Below are 27,780 nucleotides of genomic sequence, written 5' to 3'. Positions count from 1 at the left end.
TTCCACGTACCCGAGTTCCTTCATTTGTTGATAGAGGTCCTAACCCTCCCCGTGCACCTGTGTGCCCACCCCAGGGCTGTGCCCACACCCGCAGGGTCACATCTGGAGGAGCTGGTGCGTGTCTGTCCCACCCTCCTCCTGCCTCCTCTCTGGACTAAGGAAGCCCATGGTGGGCGCTCTCCTGCCCTGAGCACCAGGCACCAGACAAGGCATCCAGGTGCACGAGTAACTTGCAGGCTTTTGTCCCTTGCGTGTCTGGCCATGTATGAGTAGCTGTCATATGAAAACAAGACTCGTCTGGTAAAACGTCCTGGAGCCAAAGGAAACGTTTCTGCTTATTGGCTGTTTTTGTAGCTGTCTTTGGAACACTTCTTACTGATACGTTAAACCTCGAATAGATGGTTCGTGGTTCTAGATGTTTAAAGTATCTTTTCAAGACTCACTGTATCTTCAAGAACACAGTTAAAAGTATGTATGTACGTCAAGTAGGTTGAAATAATGTGGAAGAAGACATTTATCCTGTTAACTGGAAAGGATACTTTGCAGTAGCAGCCATGGCTTATTTTAAATCCGTCTGAAATGCAGTGTGTGCCCCACCGTCTTCCCAGTGGGCTTTCGTGCTGGTCTCCAGCTCTTGGCGTGCACGTTGGGCATGAAGGGTAACGTGGCGTCGCCGTAAGGCTGAAGCTGTCATGGAATGAACTAGCCATCACCTGAGGCAGGTGCTGTTTGAAACACACGGCTGAGGGGTGCCCTCACGCCCAACAGGGAAATGCTTTCCTCATCTTGGAATAGTTCTTTGTGACCTTCCTTTGACATGCGGCCTTTTCTTTTCTGAAAGAGAGTCTCAGATGAATGTTTAACAGAACCATCATATTTTACTTTAAAAAAAAAATTGATATACAGTAGGTCTTAAGACATCCAGATAACTGAGTGAAGTGGAGGCTGAGATAGAGGGGGAGGTATGGGGCACATCAGCTGTGTGATTTTCATAAAAAAAATCACAAACTGAAACCCAAAAGAAGACGGTTAGTGAAGCTTCTGGCCAAGCTCAGATTGTAGCAAGTTTCAGAGAGGATGTAGCTCAGTGTTAAAGGGAAGCCAGACAAAACTCCATTGAAAAAACATTGACTTCTCTAAAACGGATGACATCTGTATATGGTTAAATTCATATGTGGACAGTGATGACCAGACACCAAACTCTGGGCCAGGTGTCAACAGTGAGGTGAGGGCCCTGTGTGTGCCACCGCATTACACTTCATCTCACAGGATGTTGGTGTTGTTAGCTGCCCTTGAGTCAATTCTGCAGAGTAGCTCTGCTCCATAGGGTTTTCAGGGCTGACCTTTCTGAAGGAGATCGCCAGGCCTGTCTTCCTCAGTGCCGTTGGGTGGGTTTGAACTGCCAGCCATTTGGCTGGTGGTCGAACGCTTAGGTGTTCTTTATTGTTCCTGTTCCTGCTCTGCCCGAGAAAGATGAGGCTCTGAGAGGTCGTGTAGTGCCATGATGTTATGTTGCTGGTGAGTGGGTGGCTGGGATTTGGGTCTGTGTAGCGCCCCCAGCTGGGCTCAAGTCCTGCACCTCACAGTGTGCTTCCCTGGGGGCTAGTGTCTGGAGTTGGCATCTGACAACAAAATCACCTTCATGATCATTGAACCTGCCCGAGAAACAGCGTGCAGGGTCTGTGTGCTTGTGTCTTCTAAGCAGTCCGCAGCGGGTCTGCCCCAGCCTTCACACAGTGGCGCCTGCTGCAGCCCTAGCCCCAGGCAGACCCCCAGGCTCTCTTCTGGGCCGTTTTGCCCGAGGGAGTGGAGGGAAGCTGAGCACATGGGGCCGACTTTGTGCAGGTGAATGTGCCCTGGGCTCCTTTCGTGGACAGCACCTGCACTCTGATTTCTTGTTCTAAGCTGATTTGGTGGACGCCTCAGTCGTCTTCTGTCTGTTGAGCTCTGATCTGCTTCTGCAGAGGGGGAAGGTGGATAAGGAGGCTGTGCCCCTGCCAGGCTCCTGGGGCTCTGAGGAGGCGAGATGGGGTTGGCAGGGCCTGTGCCGTCCAGAGCCACCCTCTCAGCGTCACCTCCCGTGGTGGCATCTGAAGTAAACTCTGGGCAAATGAGTATGCAGAGGGAGGGTTTCAGATCCACTTGGAGGGGAGGTGCTGGAGAGCCACGGCCTTTGTTCCCCTTGCAGTCAGCCCTGGTCTGAGGCAGAACAAGGACAGGGCCCTCTTGGCTCCACGGGGCCCAGCGTTCACCACAGAGGCAGTCCGCTTACCCCAGCCTGGGACCGCATGCTAATGAGAGGACCTCCCACATGTGGTGCTAATCCAGGAGGGGAGTGATGTGTTTTTAGAGAAGGACTTCTAAAGTATTATTGACCTTTTAATATTGAGTCTCAGTAAAATCTTATTTATTTTTTTGTCTATGCTTTTCATATAATTAAAAAAATGAAATCCTAATTAATAGATTTTTCAGATTTTACTGAGACTCAATATTAAAAGGTCAATTATACTTTAAAACTTCTTTAAAAACATGTCAGTCCCCTCCTGGAATCACCACACGTAGGAAGGTCTGTCGTTAGCACGCTGTCCCAGGCTGGGGCAATTGTCTGTATGGAAAGTGGAAACCCTGGTGGCATAGTGGTTAAGAGCTATGGCTGCTAACCAAAAGGTCGGTAGTTCAAATCCACCAGGTGCTCCTTGGAAACCCTATGGGGCAGTTCTACTCTGTCCTATAGGGTCACTGTGAGTTGGAATTGACGCGATGGCAGTGTTTTTTTTTTTTAATGTATTTATGAAAAGTGCATGGTTTTCCATTTTTGTCATTTTGATTTCTTGCCTTGATTCCTCCTAGCTTGCTCGCATACAATTTAGGGCTCTCCTGGATGGTTTCTTTTCTCTCCCCTCACCTCATATCTGTTACTGTTACTGTTCTGGCTTTTGATCTGGGGCCTCTGCTCACTGTGGGTGCTTGTGTTCAGGGCGGTGCTGCTGAACCGCTGTGTGACAGGACCTTGAGGGGCCTTTGTGCCGGGATGAGGTGGGCTGCCTGTTGTTGGGGTTCACCCGCTGCCCACAAGCTCCTAGCACCTTCCTGAGGGCTCACCGCCCCATGAGGCCCTGGGGGCCTGATTGCCCACCTCAGCCACGTCACCCCACAGGAGAGACCTGTTACGTTCAGGACAAAGTTCCGCATTGGCGTCTTGAGTTTGAGGTTGTGCCCCTGGCCGGGCGGGCATCCAGGAGGCCCATAACGTGGCTCTGCTTGGTCTTTCAGGCCTGAAGTTACACTTGACAGAGGAGGGACTTGGCATGTTTTGTTGCAGACTCTGTAAAACTTGCCCGTTTGCAGCTGACAGGTGTGTGAGCAGCAACTGATGGTCTATTAGAAGGGACCCAGACAATTACAAGTGTTTTTAATTGTGTTTATTTTGAAGATTTTGACTTCAGTGTTCCCGGATCCATGAAGCTTCATAACCTTATTTCTAAACTGAAGAAATGGATTAAAATCCTGGAGGCCAAGACCAAGCAACTTCCAAAATTCTTCCTCATCGAAGAGAAGTGCCGCTTTCTCAGCAATTTCTCGGCGCAAACCGCTGAAGTCGAAATTCCTGGGGAGTTTCTGATGCCGAAGCCGACACATTATTATATCAAGATCGCTCGGTGAGCAGGCCTGGGCTTGGCCCCGGCAGCGCCAGCGCAGCCTGCAGACCCCATGTTGGCCCTTTACCCTTCCCTCCAGCCTGAGCTTGAGCTAACTCATGGGTTAGGTGTCTCGACTAGGGAGATAAAGTGTTTGCTTTCAGAAGACCCTTTTTCTGAATGACCATAGAACTTAGTAAAATGTAAAGTTTTCTAGTCCTGAAACCCTTGAAGTGCAGCACTGAGAACAGAATCAGAAAACTGTAAAATTTACTGGTGTGTGTTGCTTCTCATTTTAAATATAGAAAGTGCTTTGAGGAGGCTTCCCCTGATACATGGCTGTGTTTCCTCTCTGTCCTCAGTGGCGAGGCCTACAACGAGAGAGTGCAGGCGAGGGTGGGCCCGTCCCCACGCTGGCTCCTCGGGGCAGGGCTTGGTCACCTCCCCTGCCCTGACATCCAGACCCTGGGGCCCCAGCTTCCTGCTGCTGGCATCCTCGAAGCCAGGCTAGTGGCCCGTTTTCAGCTACTGAAATTGGACCCTGTGGCACAATTTCTTTGAAACTCTAGCTGCATCTTCTCTCCACCTTTCATTTTCCCGTTGTTGTGCTTTTTTCCCTGTTTCATGAAATAAAAACTGACTGCATATGTGTTAGAGTAGAACTGCACTCCGTAGGGTTTTCAATGGCTGATTTTTTGCAGGTTGATTGCGAGGCCTTTCTTCCAAGGAGACTCTGGGTGGACTTGAACCTCCAACCTGTAGTTAGCAACCAAGCATGCTAACCATTTGCACGACACAGGGACTCCTGTATTGTAAAATATTGTACCAGTAGATGGTTCAGTGGTAGAATTTTTACCTTCCATGCAGGAGATCCGGGTTCAATTCCCGGCCAATGCACCTCATGCACAGCCACCACTTGTCCGTCACTGGAGGCTTGCGTGTTGCTGTGATGCTGAACAGCTTCTGTAGAGTTTATAGACTTAGACAAACTAGGAAGAAAGGCCTGGTGATTACTTCCAAAAATCAGCCAAAGAAAACCTTATGGATTGCAATGGTCCTGTCTGTACTCGATCATGGGCATGTTGCAGGACCAGGCAGCATTTCATTCCATGGTGCACGGTTCTCCATGATTCAGGACTGCATCCCGGTCAGGACGAGGAGGAGTGTCATTAAGTAAACAGAGGCATGTTGCCCGTGCCGCTGTGCTGAGCACTGTTTCTATGAGGCTCCGTTTTCTTCTCAGAGACCAGGGTGGGACTGGAGCCCTGGTGCTTGTGCCCACTGTCATGTCCCGGCAGGTTCATGCCCAGGGTGGAGATCGTGCAGAAGCACAACACCGCAGCCCGGAGGCTGTACATCCGCGGGCACAATGGCAAGATCTACCCGTACCTCGTCATGAACGATGCCTGCCTGACTGAGTCACGCCGGGAGGAGCGCGTGCTGCAGCTGCTGCGCCTGCTGAACCCCTGCCTGGAGAAGAGGAAGGAGACCACCAAGAGGCACCTGTTCTTCACAGGTATGCGGGCTGCAGGCGGGATTCTGCGTCCTTGCTCCCTCAGCACCTGAGTACGCACTAACCTGCACCAGGAGGAGGTGGCCTTGGCACGAGGAGCAGGTCCCTGCAGCCCTGCTCCCGAGCGAGCATCTCTTGCCTCCAGGCTCCTTGCTGAGACGTGAGGGTCTCTCCCAGCTCCACAGAGCGCAGCGCGTCCAGGGAAGGCAGTGCTGAGCCCGTGTGCACCGCCGCTGGTACCTCACCGGGCACCTTCTTTGCTTCAGCAAGGCCTGGGCTGGGCCGAGGCTTGTTACTGGGTGTCATCGTCACACTCCAGCTCTGAGTGAGGCCCAGGAGCTCCTCCCGGGGTGTGCTGCAATGTGCAGGTGTGCTGGTTTGCTTCCTGGGGGGACATAGAAGACAACGGGACAGCCAGGGAGCCCTGTGAAGGCCACGGGAAGCTTGGCTGAGTGGTAACCGGTAACTGAGAAGCAGCAGCCTTTGAGTGAGGTCTTCACAGAACTGCGAGTGCCCAGTTTCTGTTTGTACCAGGGACATAGACGAGACCCCTGAAATTCCACCCAGGAAGAGGGCCATTGCTGAGATATCTTAGTGCACTGAGGCTAGGAGCCCATTGCAGTGCCTACTGTCAAATATTTTGAGAGCCGAGGTTAATACAACCCATTTGGACCTAGGATCTCTGACCCTTGAGTTCAGGATCCCAAAATAAGAAGTAGATTAAAAAAACAAGTAGAATGAGCTTGGGATGCACCATAGACAGCTGTGTGCATTCTAGCATGTACGTAAGTCCAACTGTGAGTGACTGAGTGCCTTTGCTTCTTCTAAAGAAACAGACTCTCCTAGCACTAAATTATAGTCCAAAAATACGCACTGGAAGCCTTTTAGAATTGTTGTACGGGTTGAAGCGCAGCCATAAGCCGACAGCTGTGGCTTAGCGGACATTAGGCTGCTGTCAGCGTCCCTGTCTGCCAGAAGTCAGACACATTGGGCGCACCGGGCCTGCACTGCCCGAGTCTGGCCAGTGGGGCCTCAGGACGATGGTAGACAGCAGGTAGAAGCTATAGCTCCCGCGCTACCCATGGAGGTCACTGTTGTGGCCCACACTGGCCAAACTTAGTTTTGCCACCATCTTCTTGAAATCTCTCAGATTCTTCCAACTTTATTTCAACAAAATACTTGAGTAATATTACCTTAAGCGAATATCTCAGTAAGGTTTTTATCCCATCTAACCCACAAACAAGGTAGGTACTGTCACTTTTCTCCTTTGTGGATGAAGAGCCTGACCGACACACACGGTTCAGTAACTTTCCCCAAGGCCATGTTACAGTGAGGTGGCCTGAGCCGGCCTCCCTCCCCACCGTGCTCTGCTGTCGTCAGTGCAGATTAGCACCAGGTGAGGCCCGACGCGTCATGAACCACACCTCAGGTGCTGGGACGGTGATCAGGAAACTGAATGTTGGTCACTGTGTAGTGATAAGAGGTTTACAGATTAACTGGATTTATGGATTGACCCCGGTTGTTTTCCTTGTCTGAACAACAGAACATGGTTTGAGTCACTGTTTTCCTAATTCTCCCAAAGCTGGCTCGTAACCATTCTAGAAGCTGGGAGAGAAGTTCCATCATTAGAGGCCTGTTGTGCCCCGTTGAGAAAGGCCTCTGGAGAGTGAGCGTTTGGTGGAGTCTCCTCGTTTTTTATTTTTTAAGATTCCTTCTAAAGAATCCTGTCCATCTGTGTCCTAAACACAGGTTTATAACCAGCTCAGGAGGCATCACTGTATATTGAACTGCGTGTCACCCTGAGTTGGTATGGTCGCAGACGTTCTTCTTGGTTACCCCTGGTTTTACTTCCTCTGCTCACAGAGTGCGCATGTAGGGCCGGGGAGTCTTCGGCTCCCAGGAAATTCCTGGAAGGTGATGTCGATTGTCTCTCAACCACCCCGCATTTCTCTCCCACCCTCCCCAGTTCCTCGAGTTGTGGCCGTGTCCCCGCAGATGCGCCTCGTGGAAGACAACCCCTCCTCTCTCTCCCTTGTGGAGATCTACAAGCAGCGCTGTGCTAAGAAGGGCATCGAGCACGACAACCCCATTTCCCGCTACTATGACAGACTGGCCACGGTGCAGGCACGGGGGACCCAAGCCAGCCACCAGGTACCCGGTCAGGGACGGGTGGGTGCCCAGAGGCTCCGCTGAGGACTTCACACGCTGCTGCTTTGTTGCCCTGGCGCCTTGATTACAAGTGTGTGTGAAATAAACAGTGGACATTCTCGTGGGGGCCTTTCTGGTTTAAAATGACTTTGTCAGATTTGTGAGTCACTAGATGGCTGTTGGTCCTGGTCAAGCGGGAGATGCTGACAGCAGTACAGAACCGCCCGGCTGCTGCCCTCTCCTCACTCCTCCTTCCCTAGTTCATTTCATCACTGACTCTACTCCTTCCTCCTTCACTTTTTTTTATAACACTTTTATTGGATATAACTCAGTTGCCATAAAACTCACTCTTACGAAGTGTACAATTCACTGAGTTTTAGTACATTCACAGAGTTGTGCAACCATCACCACTATCTAATTTTTATCACTCCAAAAAGAAACCTCACCCCCGTTAACAGATACTCCCCATTTCTCCCTGCTCCGTAAGGAGCCCACAGATCTTTCTGACTCTGGATTTGCCTATTCTGGATCCCTCGTATACATGGAGTTCTGCAATCTGTGGTTCTCTGTGACTGGCTTCTTTCACTTACCCTAACTTTTCAAGGTTCATCCTCACGTCAGTGGTTTGTTCCTGTTTATTGCTGAATAGTACACTCCATCGTGTGAATACGCCAAATTTTAATTATCCATTCGTCAGTTGATGGATGTTTGGATTATTTTCACCCTTTGGCTATTATGAATAATACTGCTGGTGAACACTGGTGTACAGATGTTTGTTTGGACATGTGTTTTATTTCTTTCGGATATTTACCTAGGAGTGGAATTGGTGGGTCACGTGGTAACTTTCATGTTTAATATTTTGAGGAACTGCCAGACTTTTCCAGAGTGGACCAGCCATGCATGAGGGTCCTGATTTCTCCACGTCCTCATCAGTGCTTCTGATTGTTTGTCTGTTTGATCATAGCCACCTAGTAGGTGTGAAGTAGGCATTCATTAGGGTTTCGATTAGAATTTCCCGAATGAGTAGGGGCTTGGAGCGTTTTTTCATGTGCTTATTGGCTATTTGCGTATCTACTTTTGAGAAATGTCTGTTCCAATTCTTTGCCCTTTGTGTCTTTTCATTGTTGATTTGTAAGTGCTTCTTAGATGTTTTAGATACAAATTATTTATCAGATACATGATTTGCAAATATTGTCTGCCATCCTCTGGGGCGTCATTTCACTTTCTTGGTGGTGTCCTTCAAAGTACAAAATTTTTAATTTTGATAAAGTCCAGTTTATCTGTTCTTTTCATTGGTTGCTTGTGCTTTTGGTGTGGTATCTAAGAAACCATTGCCCAATCCAAGGTCATGAAGATTTGCTCCTGTATTTTGTCCTAAGAGTGTCAGTTTTAGGTCTTTGATCCATTTTATTTTTGTGTGTGGGGTGAGGATGGAGTTTTACTTCACTCTTTTGCACTTGGAGATCCAGTTGTCCCAGCACCACTTGTTGAAAAGACTATCTTCTCCCACTGAATTGTATTGGCATCCTTGTCAAAAATCACTTGCCCATAAATGGAGGGCTTATTTCTTGACTCTGTATTCTGTGTCGTTGATCTGCGTGTCTGTCCTCATGCCAGGGCCGCACTGTCTTGATGACTGTGGCTTTGTAGTGAGTTATGAAACTGGAAAGCGAGTCCTCCATTATTGTTCTTTTTCAAGTCTATTTTGTCTGTTCTGGTTCCCTTGCATTCCATATGAATTTTAGGATCAGCTTGTCAGTTTCTGCAAAAAATAAGTCAGTTGGAATTTTGATAGCAATTGTGCTAAAATGTTAGAAAGAAGATCTAAGTAAATGGGACAGCATCCCATATCCGTGGACCACAAGATGATTGAATGTTGTTGACATGGCAGCTGTTCTTTTGCTCTTTTAGGTAACTGCCCTGGTAGACGCTGTAGTGAGCCAGTGTGGAAGTGGTGTTCACACATTTACTTAAATTCTCCGTAAGACAGACATGACACATCCTGCACCTCAGGCTTTCGTTTTAATGGCTCTGTTGGTGCGTTGTAAAAACTCAAGACCTGGAGACCTGGAGGGGACGTTGCTATTCGTGTGCATCCCTGTGGGCAGTCCAGTAACACTGCATACACACCTGTTTGTCATGCAGTAACACTGCATACACACCCACTTGTCGATGAAACTCACTTTGCTGGTGCTACATGAATATGAAATCACAATTTGGGAGTTTTTCTTCTGAAGAAGAAAAAAAATTACCCATTAGTGAATTGGATGGAAGAGCCATGGAGTGAATGTCAGGAAAGGTTTTCCAAGTTTAATTTTTTTTAAAGGTAAATTCATATTTCAAAGAGAGAAAGGAGCTATGAATTGGCTGATCTTTTCTTTTTAAGGTCCTTCGCGACATCCTCAAGGAGGTTCAGAGCAACATGGTGCCACGCAGCATGCTTAAGGAGTGGGCGCTGCACACGTTCCCCAACGCCACGGACTACTGGACCTTCCGGAAGATGTTCACCATCCAGCTTGCCCTGATCGGCTTTGCCGAATTCGTCTTGCACCTGAATCGACTCAACCCCGAGATGTTACAGATCGCTCAGGTAGTTTGGTCTAAACAGCCAGACCCTGTCCCTTGTTGTCTCTGTCTGCTGTTCCGTTCCTGAAACGCCTCCCTCTGGAATCCAGGACACCGGCAAGCTGAATGTGGCTTACTTTCGGTTTGATATAAACGACGCGACAGGAGACCTGGACGCCAACCGCCCTGTCCCTTTCCGCCTCACCCCCAACATCTCCGAGTTCCTGACCACCATCGGCGTCTCCGGCCCCCTGACCGCCTCCATGATCGCTGTCGCCCGGTGCTTCGCCCAGCCCAACTTCAAGGTGGGCCCGTGTGCCTTGTCATGTGCCAGCACGGAGAGAAGGCTGAGTTGTCGGTTCTTTTGGGGAAGGGGGTTTAAAATGGTCCCTGTCCACAAGTGTTGACACTGAGGAGTAATTTTCCCTACAGTCACCATCGCATGACAGTTATGTTGACCCCGTCTTACAGTGGAATCTCTGCAGGATGCCACCTCTCTTGCCAGGGCTGTTGGAGCATGCGCCGTGGCCGCAGCTCGTCTGTAGAGCGCGAGGCCTGTGAGGGTGTCCAGTTACTGCCTCATGGTGCGTGACAACTGTCACACCCACCGCGTCCCTGCAGCTTCCCTGTGCCCAGTGCCATGCTGGGGCTTCTAACAGAGTCTCACACTGTCGTACAGATGGGGATGGCAGCAAGGCAGGTAGTGACATGTCAGAGGTCACACAGCTGGGAGGTCAGGTCACCTGACCCAAGCCTGTCTCTTCACCTCACAGAGGGGACTGGGCACCATTTTGCTTGTTTTTTAATTTATAAGAATGGCTGTGCCCCCACTCCCCACCCAAGGCAGTTTATGTCTAGAGAAGGCTTCAGAAACCAGCCACTTTCCAAAAATGTGAACTTGGAATAGTTTGAATGTTACTAATGAACCCTTAACCGTGAACAAGGACTGCACGTTATGCACATGTGTTGCTCTCTTTAATGTTGCGTAGCAAACAGGGCCCTAATGTTAGGGCGTGTGGCCATTGGTGTTGAAGGTGCTTTTGGGACACAGTGACTAACTTTTACGAACATAAGTAAAAATCAGTAGCGTTTATTTAGGTTTCTTCTTGAGTCAGGAGTTGGAGCATGTTCTAGTACAGTGAGTGCTGTTCATCATTGCCCACTGTCTTAGGCTGGGTTCTCTAGAGGAGCAAAACCAGTGAAGCATATACATGTATATAAATATACAGACAGATTTATTTCAAGGAAGTGGCTCACACAGTTATGCAGGCTGGCAGGTCCCAAATCTGTGGGTCAGACATGAGGCTGGAGGCTTCATGGTTGCAGGGGCTGATGAACCCAAAATAGGCAAGTCAGATGGCAGGCTGCTGGCTCACATCCCAAGAACTGGAGTTCAGAGGATGACGAGTCAGATGCAGGATCCAGAGAGGGCGAGCTTTGCCAGAACATCCATGTATATTAGATGCAGGCCACACCCCCAAGGAAAACTCTCCTTTCCTTGGCTGACTGGCTGATCTGCTTGGCTCTTGATCTGATTGGCTGCTCACGTCAGACCACAAAATAGAGGATGATTACATAATATCTACCAAACCACTGAGAATCATGGCCTAGCCAAGGTGACCCATAACCTTAATCATCACACCCACCTTTGCCTTAAGGTTTGAAACATGAAGTTTTCATTTAGCTAGAAACGTTACACCACCCAGGGCGATCCTTCAATGGCATTGGATTTGAAAACTTCAGAGAGTGAAGGAGACTTTGCATATTTCAAGGCCTGTTAGGACCTGGGTGACTCCTCACACCAGTCCTCTAGCAGACCGTGATGCTTAGACAGGAGACTGGACCTCCAAATGCTGGGCCCGGATCTCCCAACAGTCCGAATTCAGTAAATGCCTTAAGTTAAGCTAAAACATAGACCATTCTGTGTGAGATGTCTCTTACAAGAACATGTTCTCCTGACACCAGATAAGGAAGACAGAGTCCAAACCTCAACCTGTCAGCCTCCCGCTCCTTTAGAACCATCTTGGGTGCCTGGAACAGAGTCCTCTGCACCTTAGAGCTAACGGCACAGCTGCTTCTCCCGGCACACACTGCTCCCCCCCAACCCCCCAGCACCACCAGCCTCTGCGGAGAGCTCAGCCTGTGCCCTGCCGCCTCCTCTGTCCCTCCCTTTCAGGACCCAACTGTAGCTGTGGTGCCTCCATGACTGCAGTCCCAGGCCCCTTGTCTCCTGCCACCACCTCTGTCTTTCCACTCACTCCGTCCAGGCGGGCCCCTCCCCATGTCCACACCTTCCCTGCTCTCCTTCCTCCGCCCCCTGCCCCCCTCCTCTGCTCCCTGCACCCCCTCCTCTGCTCCCTGCACCCCCTCCTCTCCATCTCCCCTCCTCCGCTTGTCCCCCCTCCTCTCCCTGTCCCCCCTCCTCTCCCTGTCCCCCCTCTTCTCCCTGTGCACCCTCCCACGCTTACACTGCATGACAGTCTTTAACATTCATACTCCCTCGAGCTACCTGTGACAGGCCCAGCCCTGCGGAGCTCGCTGCTGCCTAGGCAGGTGAGCTTGCAGAGAGGAACTCCTCCCTGTGACGGCAGAGCATGCTCCTGCCGGTTCACTTCACGTGGGTGCAGATGGGGACCTGGCCATCCTGCCGCAGAGGGGCCGTGAGGTCAGGGAAGCGGGGACATCATTTTGGCATCTGTTGTGATGCAGTGTCAGAACCCTCAGAGCCCTGTGTGCCTTTGTTCCAGATGCAGGTCTCCAGCCACTCGGCTCTCTGGCTCTTCACCCCTTCCTTGTTCTCAGTGATGACCTTGCTAGCTCTTCCACTGAAGAAGCGGGGACCTTACACATGTCCCCACAGCACACCCCCTTCTGCAAGGTTCCACTGCTCTCTAGGGCGCCCCTCCCCTGGACACAGGGCCCCTGCAGGCCCCCCCGCCCGGCATCTGGCAGTGTTGTTGGCAGCATTTCCCTCCCTTCTGGAGCATTCCATGGTGACGTGCTGAAACGCCATCTCAGTAGTCCCGTGCGGCTGCTCTGTGTCTCCCTCTGCGCTTCTGTTTAAATACACTGTTAGTTGTCCGGCGCCGAGTGTCCAGTGCCGAGCTGCAGCCTGGGCCCCAGCAGCGCCGGTGGCCTCCCGCAGTCTCCTCCGGCGCAGCCCCTCGGGCCGTTCTCTGACCCACAGTCATGTCGCTATCTCCTCCCTCAGGTGGACGGCATCCTGAAGACGGTGCTGCGGGACGAGATCATCGCTTGGCACAAGAAGACCCAGGAGGACACGTCCTCCCCGCTCTCCGCTGCCGGGCAGCCGGAGAACATGGACAGCCAGCAGCTGGTCTCCCTGGTCCAGAAGGCGGTGACCGCCATTGTGACGCGCCTGCACAACCTGGCGCAGTTCGAGGGTGGGGAGAGCAAGGTGAACACCCTGGTGGCCGCGGCCAACAGCCTGGACAACCTGTGCCGCATGGACCCCGCCTGGCACCCGTGGCTGTGACACCGTGCGCCGCCCACCCTGGGATGTGAAGGGCGAGTCCCGTGTTACGGAAGTCCTGCACCTCTACCCAGTTGCAGTTCCATCCCCGTAGTTGTGTGAGAGAGCGGCAACTTAGCTTAGAGACAGCTCGGCGACTAGAAGTGGCAGGTCTGAAACTCGCTGTAAGCTTTTAAAGTAACCTTTTAAGAAGCCAGGCTTCCCCAGCCTGGGTTTTCCTTGTGAATTCTTTTTTATTGTCCCTCGTCGTGTGAATGTACAGTTGGACCTTTTACCACCGTCCCGGGCAGTCCATTTTTAAGTTTCAGAATCACGCCTGGCAGAGCTTGGCACTCCGTACTGGACATCCACTCGGCTGGAGAAACAGGAGTTTGTGAAGCACCGTGCTGGCCTTGCTCTCCGCATGCGGGGCCTCAGCCTGCAGTGCCTCCTTCCTGCGTTTCCCGTCTGGACTGGAGGACACACCGTGGTAGTGGGCTGGTGAACCGCAGGCCTTTCTTGGCCGGCTCTCCGGATATCGCTGAGACGTGTCCTATCATTGTACCTGGAAAAAATCATTTTTCCTTCCTAATTTAAGAAGAAACAAAGGAACAAAAGTTCTGTTAATTCAGTCTTTCTGTTATATTCACATTTTATAAATCTGCACATTGAGAATGTTCTATCGAAATTTGTACAGTGTGATTTTTCTAGAATAAATATTTTATAAAAGGATTTATCGTCCTGTATGTGTTAAATGCTGGTTTCTGGGAGGTGAAAGAAGTGATGGGGATGGAGGTGTGGGGTTGGCAGCAGGCTGTCCTCAGTGTGACCTCAGGTGTGGACACTGTGCTGTCCGAGCCGACACAGCAGGGGGCCTGGCTGAGAATCGGGCTCTGGACCACGTACCTGAGGGTGGTCGTGTGGTGATGGGAGCCCGGCTCGTGCAGGAACGAGGTGGACAGGTGCCCAGGACTCGCATCATGTGGCCTGTGTGCACTGTGTCCAGGAGGGGCGTGGGAGCGGGGAAGACAGGGCCACGAGGGCCAGCTGCTCTTCGGGCTGTGTCCTCACTCCACAGGCTTGCTGTGTCTTGTCTGTCTGTCTCCGCCAGGGCAGCCCCGTGACAGAGCAGGAGGCCTGCCTCATGGAGTGGAGGACATTCCTGCGCCAGACGGTGGCACGAGCAGGAGCAGAGGTGAAGACGCCGAGGCTGCTGCTTCACTGCTGAACTTGAAGGACTTGCCCAGTGGGAAGTGCCCTTCACACAGCTCATGGGGGCTCCCTGGGGGGCCCTCAGCCCTGCCAACCGCCCTTGCCTTCCTCTGTCCCTACCGCCACAGGCTGGCACGGTAGGGGTGACACCGATAGCCGAGTTCTCTCAAACCTCATCGCGAAGTCAAGCCTGGGGGGCAAGACCAGGTGTCTCGAAGCAGCCAAGGCTGGGACTGTGGTCGTGTTGCTGTGCGGCCTGGGCATAGGCTCACTGCTGATGGTGGCCACTCGAGGGCCGTAATGTGGAGGGTCAGTCAGCCCAGCACGGAGCTCTCATCTTACAGGTGGGGGCTTCCAGGGCAAGAGGGCGATGGGCCTGGCCGAGGGCGCTTAACTAATCACAGAACAGGTGGGTGGAGCCGTGTCCTGCCTGACCCCAAGTCCCCTGCTGCGCCCTGGGGCTGGACGGAGGCTTGGCTGCCTGCAGCTCTCCCTGCTCTCTCTGGAGCAACTTGTCAGTTAGTTTGCAGCGATTGGGAGGTCAGTCTTTGTGAGGAGTGTCTTGCATTCTGGAGCGGCAGGAACCGGGCAGTGGTGGGGGTTGCAGACTGCAGCTAAAAGGTGGGGTTGCGCCAGCGCAGACCAAGTGGGGGCTGCCTCTCAGAGTCCCTCACCGCACGCGCAGCGAGACCCACGCAGCAAGACCCTGGGAGCTGGTGGATGTTCTGAGGAGCGTGCTGTTGGCCGAGACGGTGAAGGCATTTGGTTAGAGCAATGTCTGTTTCTGAGCTGTTTCCCCAACCGCACGGTTGGAGGTCAGGTCTGACTGGGAGTGGTCAGGGGCAGACTCTCCTGAGTCCTGTGTCTGTGGCCCTCCAGGGTGAGCCCTTGTGGACGTGGCCCCATCGGGTAGTTAAACGGGGGAGCCCCGTGGGCACAGGCGGGCCACATGGGCTCAAGACACAATGCTGCAGCAGCTCCTGGGATTCCAAACAGGCTTAGGCCGTCTGAGGCCCATTCGTGTGTGTTTGACTTTATTCAGGTAGACAGAAATGAGAGCAGCTTTTTAGGTAACTGCAAGCTTGTGAAGGTTTTGGCTGTTCTTCATATACCGTGTGCTTGTTTGAGCATTTAATCCAGTGGATCAGTGGGCTGCGACCCATCCCCACAGAGGCACAGGGTCAGGCAGTTAGAGGCATCGCCTGAGTAGATGACATCTGAGCTGAGAGGGAGCGACGGCGCTGCCACCTTCTTAGTCGAGTTCCCTCTTCTTGGTCTGCACTACTGCTGCTTTAATTGATGGCACTTCCATTTGTTTGTTTGGAAGAGAGGTGTGAGAGAGGGAGAGAGGTGGGGTGGGGATGCAATCTCTGGATGAGGCTGACTGGGGAAGAGGAACGACGTGCAAAGGCCCGAAGCAGGACGGCCACTGCTTTGGCGGAGGCAGCCAGTCCCTGGGTTAGAGTTGTGAGAGCGAGGGGGTGAACCTGAGGTCAGAATGGGCCTCATAAGCTGTGAGGAGGCCTCTGGGTGCTACTCCAAGGGGCTCTGGGCAGCGGGCGACACAGTGTGACATGGGCTGTCACAGGGTCTCTGCATGGGGTGGAGGGTGAACAAGGTGGAGGTTCGGGAGTCGGAGCCCAGCCAGGAGACCTGCAGAGAGGTCAGTCAGGACAGCCAGGTGGGGATGGACGTGGCGAGAAGCTGCTCCGTTTTCCATTTAGGAGGTAGAGGGGACAGGATTGATATGTAAGACTGGAGTCCAGGCTGGCTCTGGGCACTTGGCCTGAGCCAGGAGGACAGCTACCTGTAAGTGGAACGGGGAAAACCACGGGTTTAGGAGAAGCAAACCAAGAGTGTAGCTTGGGACGTTTTGCCTGCGGGGCCTTGTTCCCATCATGACGTCAGGGGCCTTGGATCTTGGAGTTGGCTCGGCACTCCTGGCGAGGAAGGGGCCAGGCTCTGTGTCTGGGCTTCGTGCCACCAACTCCCAGGCGCTGTACCTGCTGTAGCTGGGACCCCTTCACTCTGCCCAACACCCTGTCCGCTCTGTCTGAGCACAGAGAGCAGGACTGGGGCCAGGAGACTCCAAGCCAGGTCTTCAGTGACCCAGACACAGCAGGCGGGCGCCGGGCCCTCCAGGAGGCTGTCAGCCAGGAGTCGAGGAAGGTCCCAGAAACAGCTTGCTCACCGGGCCCCCACATCCTGTGCTCCTGGCTCTCCAAACACCCATTTTAAGGTAAGTACTGTTATTAGACACTTCATTTTCAGTTTATTTTTTTATTAAGTTATAATTTCTAAAAACAAGTGTAAGTTTTTACAATGTAAAGTAAAACTTAAGTAAATGTACTCTTAAAACTAGGATAAACCCAGGATAAACCCAGCCTTTCGGTAAACTCTGGCTGCCGGTCATGTCGGGGGTGGGCAACAGCGGGATTCTATTCTCTTATTTTTAAGTTCTCTACACCCAGGAAAAGAATCAGTTACAGTGGAACCTCCACGTGGCCCTGCGTTTCCACAAGGTCCCCTGCTGCTGAGTGGTGAGTAGATGTGAGTGGGGGGTGATTACAGGACAGTTCTGGGGAGAAGTGGCAGTTCGTGGATGGCCTATCTGACCCACCCCAAGCCAGGCCATCCCCCAACTCAGGGTACCCGGGGCAATTAGGCCCCTCTGGGGAGCCCTTGGCCAGTGCCCAGGGAGTGGAGCTGCAGGGACTTTTGGCCGTGGTGGGAAGGCTCTGGAGCTGGGGCAGAGACACCCAGAGAGGGGCTGGGGTGGCAGCTGATGGCACATGGCGGCCAGGGAGCATGCTCATTGTGCACGGACAATTGGCAAATGTCTTCATATCAAAGAACTAAGGGGCAGGCTGACAAGACAATACAGGGTGCAAAGGCTTCCCCAAGCCACCCAGCGCTGTCCACTCGCGGGATGTGGATGTGAGCAAATGCAGGGGAGGTGTTTGTGGCTAGATTTTCCCACCCCTGTGGGGGAGAGAAGGGAGTCCTCTGAGTGGCACAAATGGTTTGTGCTAGGCTGCTAACCTAAAGATTGACAGATTGAAACCACCCAGTGGCTTTGTGGGAGGAGGGCCTGATTACAGCCGTACAGATCACAGCCAAGAAAACCTTACGGAGCAGTTCTACTCTGTAACACATGGTCACCATGAGTCAGAATCAACTCGAGGGCAATGGGTAGGAAGGGTGGGGGGAGCCGGCGGGAGGGGGTGGGCAGATGGCTCTGGGTTGTGTCCCTCTGGGTGAGGCTGGAGGACTGAGGTCAGCCCTTTGTCAGCACCGTTTCTGAGAACCACCCTGTGGTTGTATGGATCAGCCCATCTTTTTAGTCTAGCTTAATTTTACAGATAAGGAAACTGAGGCTCAGGAGTCAGTCACACAGCTCTGAGCATCAGAGCTGGACTCAAACTCAAGATGGCTCCTAGTGCCTTCCTGCCCTGCCCCATTGCTGGGACGCAGCCTTCTGGCCTCCCAGGAGGTCAAGATTAGAGCCATGGCTGGTGTTCTTTGCCCCAAAGGCCCTGGGTCTGATGCGCGCCCACCTGCCCGGCAGCGCAAGCCCTCACCAAGTCCCCTGCATTTCCCAGGGCGCTCACTCCCCAGGAGGCGCAGGCGCAGTGAGTAGGTGGGTGGTGAGTGGCCTCAGCCTGCACTATGTCTTCGCGACACGCTGAGGGGCAGGGCAAGACGCAGAACGGCATGGAGACAGTTGTGTGGGAAATAGCGTGACCCGTGCCTGGTGATAAAACAGTATGAGGCACAACTGAGAGCCTCCGCCTTGGCTCCGAGTGCTTCACACACAACGCATGTTCCGTTCCAAAAGAGCCCTGAGAGGAGGTGCTGTAGCCCCCATTTACAAGTGAGGAAACTGAGGCGCTAGCCGGGTGATGTATTCAAGGTCACACAACTAGTGAGGTTCAGTCAGGATTCAGTCCAGGTCCTCAGTGCAGGCTCTGCCCTCGACACCATCCTGCCTCTCCAAGGCTGAGACGTGACACGTGTGTGTGTGTGTGTGTGTGTGTGTGTGTATACACGTGTACAGCAGCATAAGATCATACGCCATCCTGCCTCTCCAGGGCATAGACTTGATGTGGGCACACTTGTGTGTCCATGTGTATACACGTGCATAACTGCATACAATTGTGTCATCCTGTCAGGGCAGAGGTGATACATGTACATGCATGTGTACGTGTGTATACACGTGTATCTGCATATGATTATGTGATCGTGGGAAAACACTGAAGATGCCAGAGGGACTTGTTATGTGGCTTCCTAGGGGAAGGCCGATGTTTATGTTGTGACCAGGAGGTTGGAGGAACAAAGGAGCAAGTTTTTTTAAAAGCCTAGAGAGTAGGCAGGAGAGACTTCTGGTTATAGTCTGGCATGTAAAGAGCTTGGAAGTTGCCCCTCCCAGCCTCACAAAAAAGAAAAAAAATCTGAAAAACTAAAATCCGACAACTCTTCTCAGGTCCATCAGAGGTCACAGGGCAAACTGCTGCCCTGAAAGCAGGAGACACAGGCTCGGAGCAGAAGCCACTGCCAGGCCCAGGAGCAGGTAGGAGCACTTAGATGGTAAAGGGCTCAGTGCCAGTGGACAAGCTTGAGAAAGTCGCAGGCGCAGCCTTGGAGGGGGGGGGGGCCACCCAATTCATGAGCCTTTCCTCCAGGAGTCCCACCAGGTCCTCACTGAGAAACTCAGAGAAAAAAACCCCAAGATCAGAGGAGGGGCAGGCGTGGGATGCGGGGGCGGGGCAGGCGGGCGTCACGGGGGCTCACTGACTTGTATAGAGCTCCCACTACCAGTGAGAACATGGGATCAAAAGGCGCGCATGTCCTGACTTTTCGCGGTAGAAAACCTTCTGTGAACCAGACGCCCATTTCCTGACGGGAGTGCTACTCCCACAGCCGAGCACGGGCGATTGCCCAGCCCGCTGGGCCCCCAGACCCCTCTGTGTTCTAGTCACTGGGCAGGTGGGAGGTAAAAACCAACGTGACCCATGTGTGAAGGTGAAGTCAACAGACGGAACTTTCTCAGTCCCACAAGTTCATGCTTGACTGACGCTGTCCTTGTACGAGCGTCTTCCGCATTCTCCCCAGCAGGCCCTTCCTAGTGTCTGGCTGCTGACTTCCTTTCTTGTGGGGTTACAAGGAAAATGGAGTTGCATTTCCACACCCAAATAACAGACGCACAGCTCTAAAGTTGTGAATTTATTGCATATAACAAAATGAACCTGACCTCGGGTCCGCCTGCTGCAGTGTTGTGTGTTTCGTATTTCCAGCTGGTTCCATAACCACATTAAACAGAACTAGCATTTCTTTAAATACTTTTGATTTTGACATAAAACATAATATTAGTGTATAACTTTCACAAAATAAATCAGCAATAAAAATGGTGGGAAGAATAACAAGGATAGCAGCAATACTTAAAAACAAGACATTACAAAATAAATTAAAAACACATTATAAAGTGGTTGAGAAACAAAAATAAACCAATCTTAAAAGTCTATACTCTGGGCGGGCTGCCGTGTGGCTCTCACCTGGCGCTGGCTGTGGGGATTCTCTGCAGAGGCCCTTCCTGACACCTCAGGTTGTGACCACCTGACCAGAATGTGGACCGTGGCTGCACAAGCTCAGGGTCTAACCTGGCGGCAGATCCTCTTTCTGAAACCCAGCATCCTGCTGCCACTCACCCCAGCCTCGCGGGCAGCTGGTCTGTCCCTGCGTGGGGCACTTTGGACGGTGGTTTGCTACATCCCTGAGTGTTGGCTGAGCCGCTGGTGAGGCAGCCTGAGGTCGGGCCCTGAAGCCACTGGACAACGACGGGGGTGGGGGGTGTAGTCGCCTGGGGTCATGGGTGAGGCGTGGACCAGAAGGAGCTCTGACCCTTTGCTGCCACACTTTATTCTTTGGGTGGTTCCGTGAGGACCAGACAAAGCAGATATTTAAGGTTTCTCGAGGTGCAGTGCCGCTGGCCACGGCCTGTTTGGCATATTCTACTCTCAGGTTCCGGGCTCCTGGCAACACTCACACAGCAGATGACCCGGGGTGGGTGGAGCCGCAAACTCCACACGGTGGCAGGCAGGGGAGCAGACGCCTTCCTGGGACAGGACGTGCAGTGTCTCCAGCCAGCTGGGAGGACACAGGACACAACTGTCTTGACCCTGGTGCACAGGGGGCAGCGGCCCCCTCCGTGGGGTGGTGGATGCCTTTCTAAGGATCTCACCCCCACTCCCACCTAACAGCAAAAAGGTAGTTTTAATGGTGTCAGAGAAAACATTGCTACTTACGAGCCTGTTAAACCATTAGACCCTGGTTTCCTTCCAAACAATGCCAACCTCAGAGGCGCCAGAGGAAACAGCGGTACATCCACCAGGGCATCTGTGCGTCCTTGCAGTCTGCGTTCATTTTCAAGGAGAGACCTATCTTGGGGTCTGTAGTTTTCCTTTCTTCTTTCTCCAAGAGGCCGGTGCCAAGGAAAGACTGGCTGTCACCGCTGGGAGCCAGTCTTAAGTGCAACACAGCAGCACGGTCACGAGAGACACCCTGCGCCATCCAGCGGGGCGAGGCTTGGAGCCCACAGTTTGGCCTGCACTTTCTGAACAGACTGGACTTAGCTTCTGTAGCAAGTCCACATGTCATCCCTCCATCCTGAACCTCGGGTCGGAGGTGCGGCTCACCTGAGCCTGTGAGCCACAACCACCACGCCCCTGGTTAGGGGCGAGGGGCTGCTTCCGGGAAGTCCGAGTGTGCCCACGTCAACCAGGGACCACTTCTGGGGCGAGCAGAGGAGCTGCAGCAGGACGCAGAAGAGCAAGTATTCTTCCTAACCCACCACAGTGAAAAGGTATTAGCAACAAAAAGAACACAGAAAATAGTCATCCATCGCAGACTTGCGCTGGATCCCAGCGCTCAACTCAGAAACTTTACCAGCAAGCTGAGTGTCGTCCTACTGAGTCACCCTGCACTCGCGTCTCCTCCAAAACCAAAAAGCCAAGCCAACACAAAATCATATGGGAAGATGTGTTGCTGCTGCAGCTTTCACTGAAGCTTAGCTGTCTGGAATCATGCCACCTTGCTCAAATGCTGCTTGCACTTTTGTGCACCTTGCAAATGGTGTTAGGAACTCAAGCGCCAAGCTTGATCAGGCCTTCCTCCTCCGGAGACACCTGGGCAGGTGAACCGACAGGCAGTGTCACCATCTGACGCTGGGGAAAGGGCAAGCACGCCAGTGTGGGCTCACCCCCTGCCCGACTTCTGTGCAACAGTCCCCTCAGGCAGGTTTAGGTCATCACGTATGTCTGCCCTCCCTCCCCCTTCTAAGGCTTAGTTCTCACCAAGCCAGCAGCTAGAAGAACAGAACTTTGCTTTGTTAGTTAGCTCGTAGCAATGTCCCCTTAATGGTTTAACATTTCAAGTAACACGATCGATGCCCTCCGGGGTGTAACAATGGTTCGGACACACGGCTTTGGGACAGCTGGTTGTGTCTAAGGCTCGTTTGGTCTGTTCTTTGACAAGCTCCACTGTGTTGTGTTTTTACTGGAAAAATATTTCACACTGGATAATGTGGCAAAAGGGACTCTTAAAGATAATTTTTCTCTGTGCAAAACAAATTTTTCAGCCAAGACACCCTGAAAAGAAATACCCACAGCTCCAGCAAAAGCTGCCTAATACCTTGATCTTTCCAAAGGGGAGACACACTTGACTAGCGCTTCCTGCTGTGGCAGAATCCCCGCAAGTGTCTGTTCAACAGTTATTTTCGGTTAGAAATTACTCTGCTCCCCACAGCAGGCTGCAAGGATGTGAAATTTGGAGTTCCAGCTCAGGTAAGATCCGCAGGTGCTGACCTTGCAGAGGGCCTCCAGGCTGTGGGGACAGAAGGGCCTGTCCAGGTCCCAGTCCTGCACCCACCAGCCAGGCACAGGTCTGTCACTGCAGGTGGAGACTCCTGTGGGGCCCGCGGGGCATGGAGCGTGTCCTGTCCTGGTGCGTGTTATCACCAGAGCAGAATTTCCTGTGTGACCGAAGCCAAACACTGACCCTGCCTGCCTTTTATTGGATGGGTGATGGAGGGTGGGAGTATTGTCATGAAGGAGGAATATAGGGGTAGGAGCCACCAGCCAAGTACCCCCGCCCTCCCCCCAGCAAAAGGAGGGGGGACAACCCCTTTTCCTCGGGTCATCAGGTCTCCCGGCCCCGGCGTCACGGGAGGCACCCTGAAAGCGGGGTGCTTGTGGGCTGGTGCTCCGAGAGTGCGCCTCGGCTTTCTCGGCTGCTCTTCACTCCACGGCGAACCCGCAGGTCTCCTCCACAGCCGTCAGCAGCTTCTCGTACAGCTTCTCATACGACTCGTACGGTGGAATGTCGATCCGGTTAAAGCTGGGACCAGACGGAAAAGCGAGAGCGTCACTGCTGGGAGGACCCAGGACGGGTACAGCCGGCCCAGGGCCACAAGCAGTACACGTGTGTCTGTGTGGGAGGACCTAGGACAGGTATAGCCAGCCCGGGGCCACAACCAGTATGCGTGTATATGTGGGGTTGGGGGGGACCTAAGGACAGGTACCGCCGGCCCGGGGCCACAAGCAGTACACATGCATGCATCTGTGTGTGCACGCGGGCATGTGCTGGGGGAGCAAAGAGAAAGACGCCCTTTAAGAGGCCATTAGCTCTAACGAATCAAAGAATACAAGCTGTGGCCCAGAGGACCTAGGGTGGCCCACTGTAAGCCTGGGGTGGGGGCATGCAGTCAGGGTGCTGTTTGGCAAGAAGGTCGGGCAACAGTTGGAGGTCTCTTCCTGCGGCCTTAGTGTCAGAGGCTGTCTCGTGTCCGTTCTACTCCAGGCACGGCGCTGTGCCGTGGACGAGCAGCACCGTGTGTGTCAGGGCGGGGAAAGTGGAGGGCGCTGTCTGGGAGCAGCTGTTGCTACTCTAGCTCACAGATGTGGAAAACGCAGTAACCAGAGGGCGTCTGGCCTGCGTCCTTGGGTCCAACTTGGGAATCCTCCCCCTGCATCCCGCTGTGCCTTGGCAACGTTTAGGCCTGGCTCCCTGAATCCAAGGTGGCTGCTCCTCACCACACACAGCTCCAGGACAGCATGTGGAAGTGATGTGGTTTATAAACCGCAAAGGACATAGCCCCTGCAGATACTGATCTTTAAAACTTGTGGGGAAAACCTTCTTCAATAGGCAGGGTTGCCTCCGTCCCAGGCAAAGTTCTGAGAAGGAACCTGGGGCCCCAGGGATGTCAGATGAGGGGAAGACCAGCAAACCCAGTTAATTTCGCAGCTTCCTCTCTCTCTCTCTGACACATACAGCCCGAGACGCAGCCAAAATGAGCCTGGGGCCCCCGAGGGTGATGGCCAGCGGCTGTGTCTGAGACACCTGCATTAATTACATGTCTCACGACAAAGTAACTCTCGTGAAGGAGACTTTCAATAACTCCATGCACAGGACACGCTAAGCACTCATCCAGTGTGACCCATGCCGTCATCTGTGACTCTGTATGAGTGAAATACAGCGTGCTACAGACAGGCAAGAAGACAGCCGCTCTGAAACACACGGGACGGCCGACCACCGGCAACGCGCAGCCCGGACTCTGCAGCAGGTATCTTACCAGGTGTGAGCCTTTGGAAGGTTGTCCGTGTTGGCGTCTATCAGGTGGATGGTGAACAGCCGGGGCCCTGCCGCGCCTGTAGAACCTTACAAGACAACATTCTAGTTAATGTACTTCAGAGCCGGGCCACAGCCCTCCCAGCCACGCAGCTCCCATAGGCCAGAGCCCATTGCCCAGGCAGGCTGACCTGCGGGACAGTCGTGAGGATCCCAGGGCAACATGGGCCTCTGCCCAGTCTTAGGATTTGCCTGCAGTGGCCACTGAGTGACCAGAACATTCAGAAAATGACGGGGATTGGGGAGGCAGAGCAAAGGCTGCTGGTAACTCCACTGAGAACCCCGACCAGGAGCCCATGCCAGGGGTGCTTGATGGGTAAAATCCTAACATGCCATGATTTCTTTTTTAAACAGGTACGTTTAGTGCACGGGCCTACTGCTAGCAGAGGGGAAGCAGTGTTAGGAGACAGCAAGATACGGAGTCCCAGACCCTCTGCAGGCAGAGGAGAAAGACAAGACGCAAACGACCCGGGGGGACCAAAGCCCAAGGGAATGGAAGTATGCTTCTCTCACTCAGAGCGGGGCTTGAAAGAAGGTAGGTCTACAGTGAGCATTCTAGACAGGACATCAGTCTGCTGATTAACACCCTTCACCTACTCCTTCCAGCTGTCAGAGCTATCACGTGACAGAGACTAGACACGTTCCACGGACACAGGCCCAGCCAGCATGGCTGACGGCGCCCCTCCCGTCTCCCTGAAAGGTGTGAAGGCATCAGCTTCCCCAGTATCGCCCTCACTCTTCAGAGTGCATGAAAACGGGCCTCACCTCCCTCTTCTCCAGACCCAGGTGAGCTGGGGACCCCATCAGACCTGGTCACCTAACTGGACAGTGGAGCCTGTCAGGTACCCCGCTTGTATAGATGAGGAAACTGAGGGCCAGGGAGGACCGCTGGAGCTAGTTACCTATGTGGCAGCAGTACTCCATCTCAGGCCTCTCTCCCCTGCACCTCAGGAGTGCAATCAGAGCGTTGCTACCAGAAGATTCAGAAATGTACGGGGTGTGCTCCACAAACGGATCTCTCTCCTCAAGCCTTGTTGCTATTGGTGCCCACCCTCTGGAGTCGAGCCTTGTCACCCAATTCTGCAGGGCAGGGGGACATCAGGCTCCAGGGGTCCTCCTAGCTCAGACCCTGATGGTCCCCATGCCGCCTGAGTCAGAGTCCCACTGCCTGTCCTGCAGGTGTGAAGACAGCACCAAGGTGCTTCAGAGAAAGCGGGCTTTATGTGGCTGATGCTCTCTCCTAGGTTCTATAGGTATTTTCTCTCCACGTGGGCACAGGGTGGAGGATGGCAGAGACAGACAGTGCCAAGCACTTAGCATCCCCTCGTGGAGGGACGAGTCTCTGCAGGCGCGGGGGTGAGTGCAGTCCCTCCCCGGGCACTCCTCTGCAGCGGGGGTCCCTACCATCCAGGACTCCTGCTTGCTGGTCCTGCCCTCCCAGGCACAGCGGTCAAGGTCCCCCCTACACACCCACCCTGGACTGGGGAGGGGCCTGTCAACACCCTGGTCACCCAATTCTTGTCTGGGCTGACCCACTTCCTAGACACTCCAAGGACATTTAGCTCAAGTCCGTCCAGTTACAGAGGATACTGGGGAGACCCTTACAATCAGAGTGACTTTTTAAAAACAGAATGTTTAGCAAGTTGGCCTGCTGTTGGAAATAGTAGTATAATGAGACAAGCAAGATTTTGAGTCACAAAATTCCGGATTCCTGCCCTGGCTTAGTACTCAGTCACAACAGAACTGTGGTTGGGGGGCAGGGAGATAAACTCCATCTATAAAATGGGGACGGTAAGCCCTGCTACCAGGCCATTGTTGGGAGAACTGAATGAGAGAATGCTTTGTAATTATCAAGCTTGTCAGGCAGGTGGAGGCTCCCATATACGAGGGATGCCCCGCACAGCACTGTGGGCAGAGGTTACTATGGTGACTAAAGAGACACCAGTGCCCTCATGAGCAAAGTCTGACGAAGTGGCATTACCCTCTTCAGTCCGAGAAGCTCTTGAAAGTGAGAGGGACTACCGTATGCTTGCGGAATATCGGTTGTATCTATCAGCATTTAAGCTCAACCAGCGAAATGCTAATACAGCCATACCCTGCCAGCTCCCAGCAACATCCCCTCTGAGCAACATAATGGGCCACTGTTCCTGGGAACTCCGCCCCACATCCGCACCATCACTGGCTTCAGAGCGTTCACCAGGGAGAAGAATGAAGCACAGTTAAGTGTGGGTCCTCCCAACAGCAGCGGTTACAAAACACAGGTAGAGAGTGAGCAGGACATTATCCCTCAGGGCCTGCTGGGGCTTCCGAGTGAGCTGGCCTTGTCCAGGAGGAAATGGGGGCCAGGCGCCCACACACCCTGGAGTGGCTCCATGCTCTCGTGCTGGGCAGGCACCCTACCCCTGCTCACAGGGGGCATCTGCCAGGTGAGCCCCTTGTATGTTATGAAAGAACATTTCTAGAAGATGATTCACAACAACGCCACCACACTCCAGTTCTTCCTGCCGCCCCAGTGCAAATGGCCCCGCATCCACCTCAGTCACCTTGCAGTGCCTTGAAGCCCTGGAGAGGCACCCGTGTCGAGCCAGTCACAAACTGCAGGAGCCGGGCCCTCCTCTCCTCGTCGAAGGCCTCCACGGCCTGCCAGAACCACCGGACGATGTTGCTGTCAGCCACACAGTGCTTCAGACGCGTGTTCGACTTCCAGTCGTTCAAGTCTATCTTATCCAAGCCACCAATTATCAACTGCAAAGGTGTTTAAAGGGAAATCAGTTAGTATAAGCTAATGCTATGACAGGCCTCAAAGGTTCCCAACAAACTCCAGCTCTACTCTATGAAAAGGAGTTAAAAACTTGGTTTTCCACCTTGCAAACTAGAAATAGAAGGGAAATTCCTCAGAATGATAGAGGGCATTTATAAAAAGCCCCCAGCGAACATCATACTCAATGGTGACTTCAAGACTGAAAGCTTTCCCCACTAAATCAGGAACAAGATAAGGTTGTCTGCTTTCACCCCTGTGATTCTACATTGTAGAATGTAGTCCTAGCCAGTGTAGACAAGAAAAAGAAATAAAAAGCATCCAAATTGCAAAAGAAGTAAAACTATCTCTATTTGCAGATGATATGATACTATCATATATAAAAATCCCAACAAACCCACAAGAAAACTACTAGAACTAAACAAATTCAGCAGATTTTCAGGGTCCAAGATCAACATACAGAAATGAGTTGTGTTTCTATACACAGCAACAAACAGCCTGAAAAGGAAATTAAGAAAATATTCCTTTTACAATAGCATCTAAAAGGATAAAATATCTATGAATAAATTTTACCGAGGTGAAAGACCTTTATGCTGAAAATTATAAAACACTTCTGGAAGAAATTTAAGGATGTCTAAATCAATGGGACAGTAGCCCTGGTGGCACAGAAGTTAAGTGCTTGGCTGTTAACTGAAAGGATGGTGGTTCGAACCCACCAGCCGCTCCGTGGGAGAAAGATGTGGCAGTCTGCTTCCACAGATTTACAGCTTTGAAAACCCTGCGGCGCAGTTTT

The 27,780-nt window shown here is 52.7% G+C and overlaps 2 protein-coding genes across 6 annotated transcripts in view; one reads left to right on the top strand and one right to left on the bottom strand.

Annotated features, from left to right (window-relative positions):
* TRRAP (transformation/transcription domain associated protein) overlaps positions 1-13,441 on the top strand; it is a 135,835-nt gene extending 122,394 nt beyond the window's left edge. The window contains exons 66-71 of the mRNA XM_023735339.1: positions 3,434-3,659; positions 4,937-5,154; positions 7,118-7,302; positions 9,686-9,889; positions 9,975-10,169; positions 13,076-13,441. Coding sequence (XP_023591107.1) covers positions 3,434-3,659; positions 4,937-5,154; positions 7,118-7,302; positions 9,686-9,889; positions 9,975-10,169; positions 13,076-13,360 — 1,313 coding nt within the window. The 3' untranslated portion in view covers positions 13,361-13,441. The remainder of the gene's footprint in view (positions 1-3,433; positions 3,660-4,936; positions 5,155-7,117; positions 7,303-9,685; positions 9,890-9,974; positions 10,170-13,075) is intronic.
* A 6,220-nt stretch (positions 13,442-19,661) lies between these two features.
* Positions 19,662-27,780, bottom strand: part of SMURF1 (SMAD specific E3 ubiquitin protein ligase 1) — a 132,646-nt gene continuing 124,527 nt past the window's right edge. For 4 of the 5 annotated variants that reach the window (XM_023735334.1, XM_023735336.1, XM_023735338.1 and 1 more), the window contains 3 exons: positions 26,773-26,974; positions 24,174-24,258; positions 19,662-22,939 (listed from right to left, as the gene is read on the bottom strand). In XM_023735334.1, coding sequence (XP_023591102.1) covers positions 22,840-22,939; positions 24,174-24,258; positions 26,773-26,974 — 387 coding nt within the window. In that variant the 3' untranslated portion in view covers positions 19,662-22,839. The remainder of the gene's footprint in view (positions 22,940-24,173; positions 24,259-26,772; positions 26,975-27,780) is intronic. The other variant, XM_004380806.2, reaches the window with a different exon arrangement.

This window comes from Trichechus manatus, unplaced genomic scaffold, assembly GCF_000243295.1.
Source record: "Trichechus manatus latirostris isolate Lorelei unplaced genomic scaffold, TriManLat1.0 scaffold00077, whole genome shotgun sequence".
In the NCBI taxonomy this organism is placed as follows: domain Eukaryota; kingdom Metazoa; phylum Chordata; class Mammalia; order Sirenia; family Trichechidae; genus Trichechus; species Trichechus manatus.
Note: the sequence above shows the minus strand (reverse complement) of the source record. Positions and strands in the feature narration are given on the sequence as shown.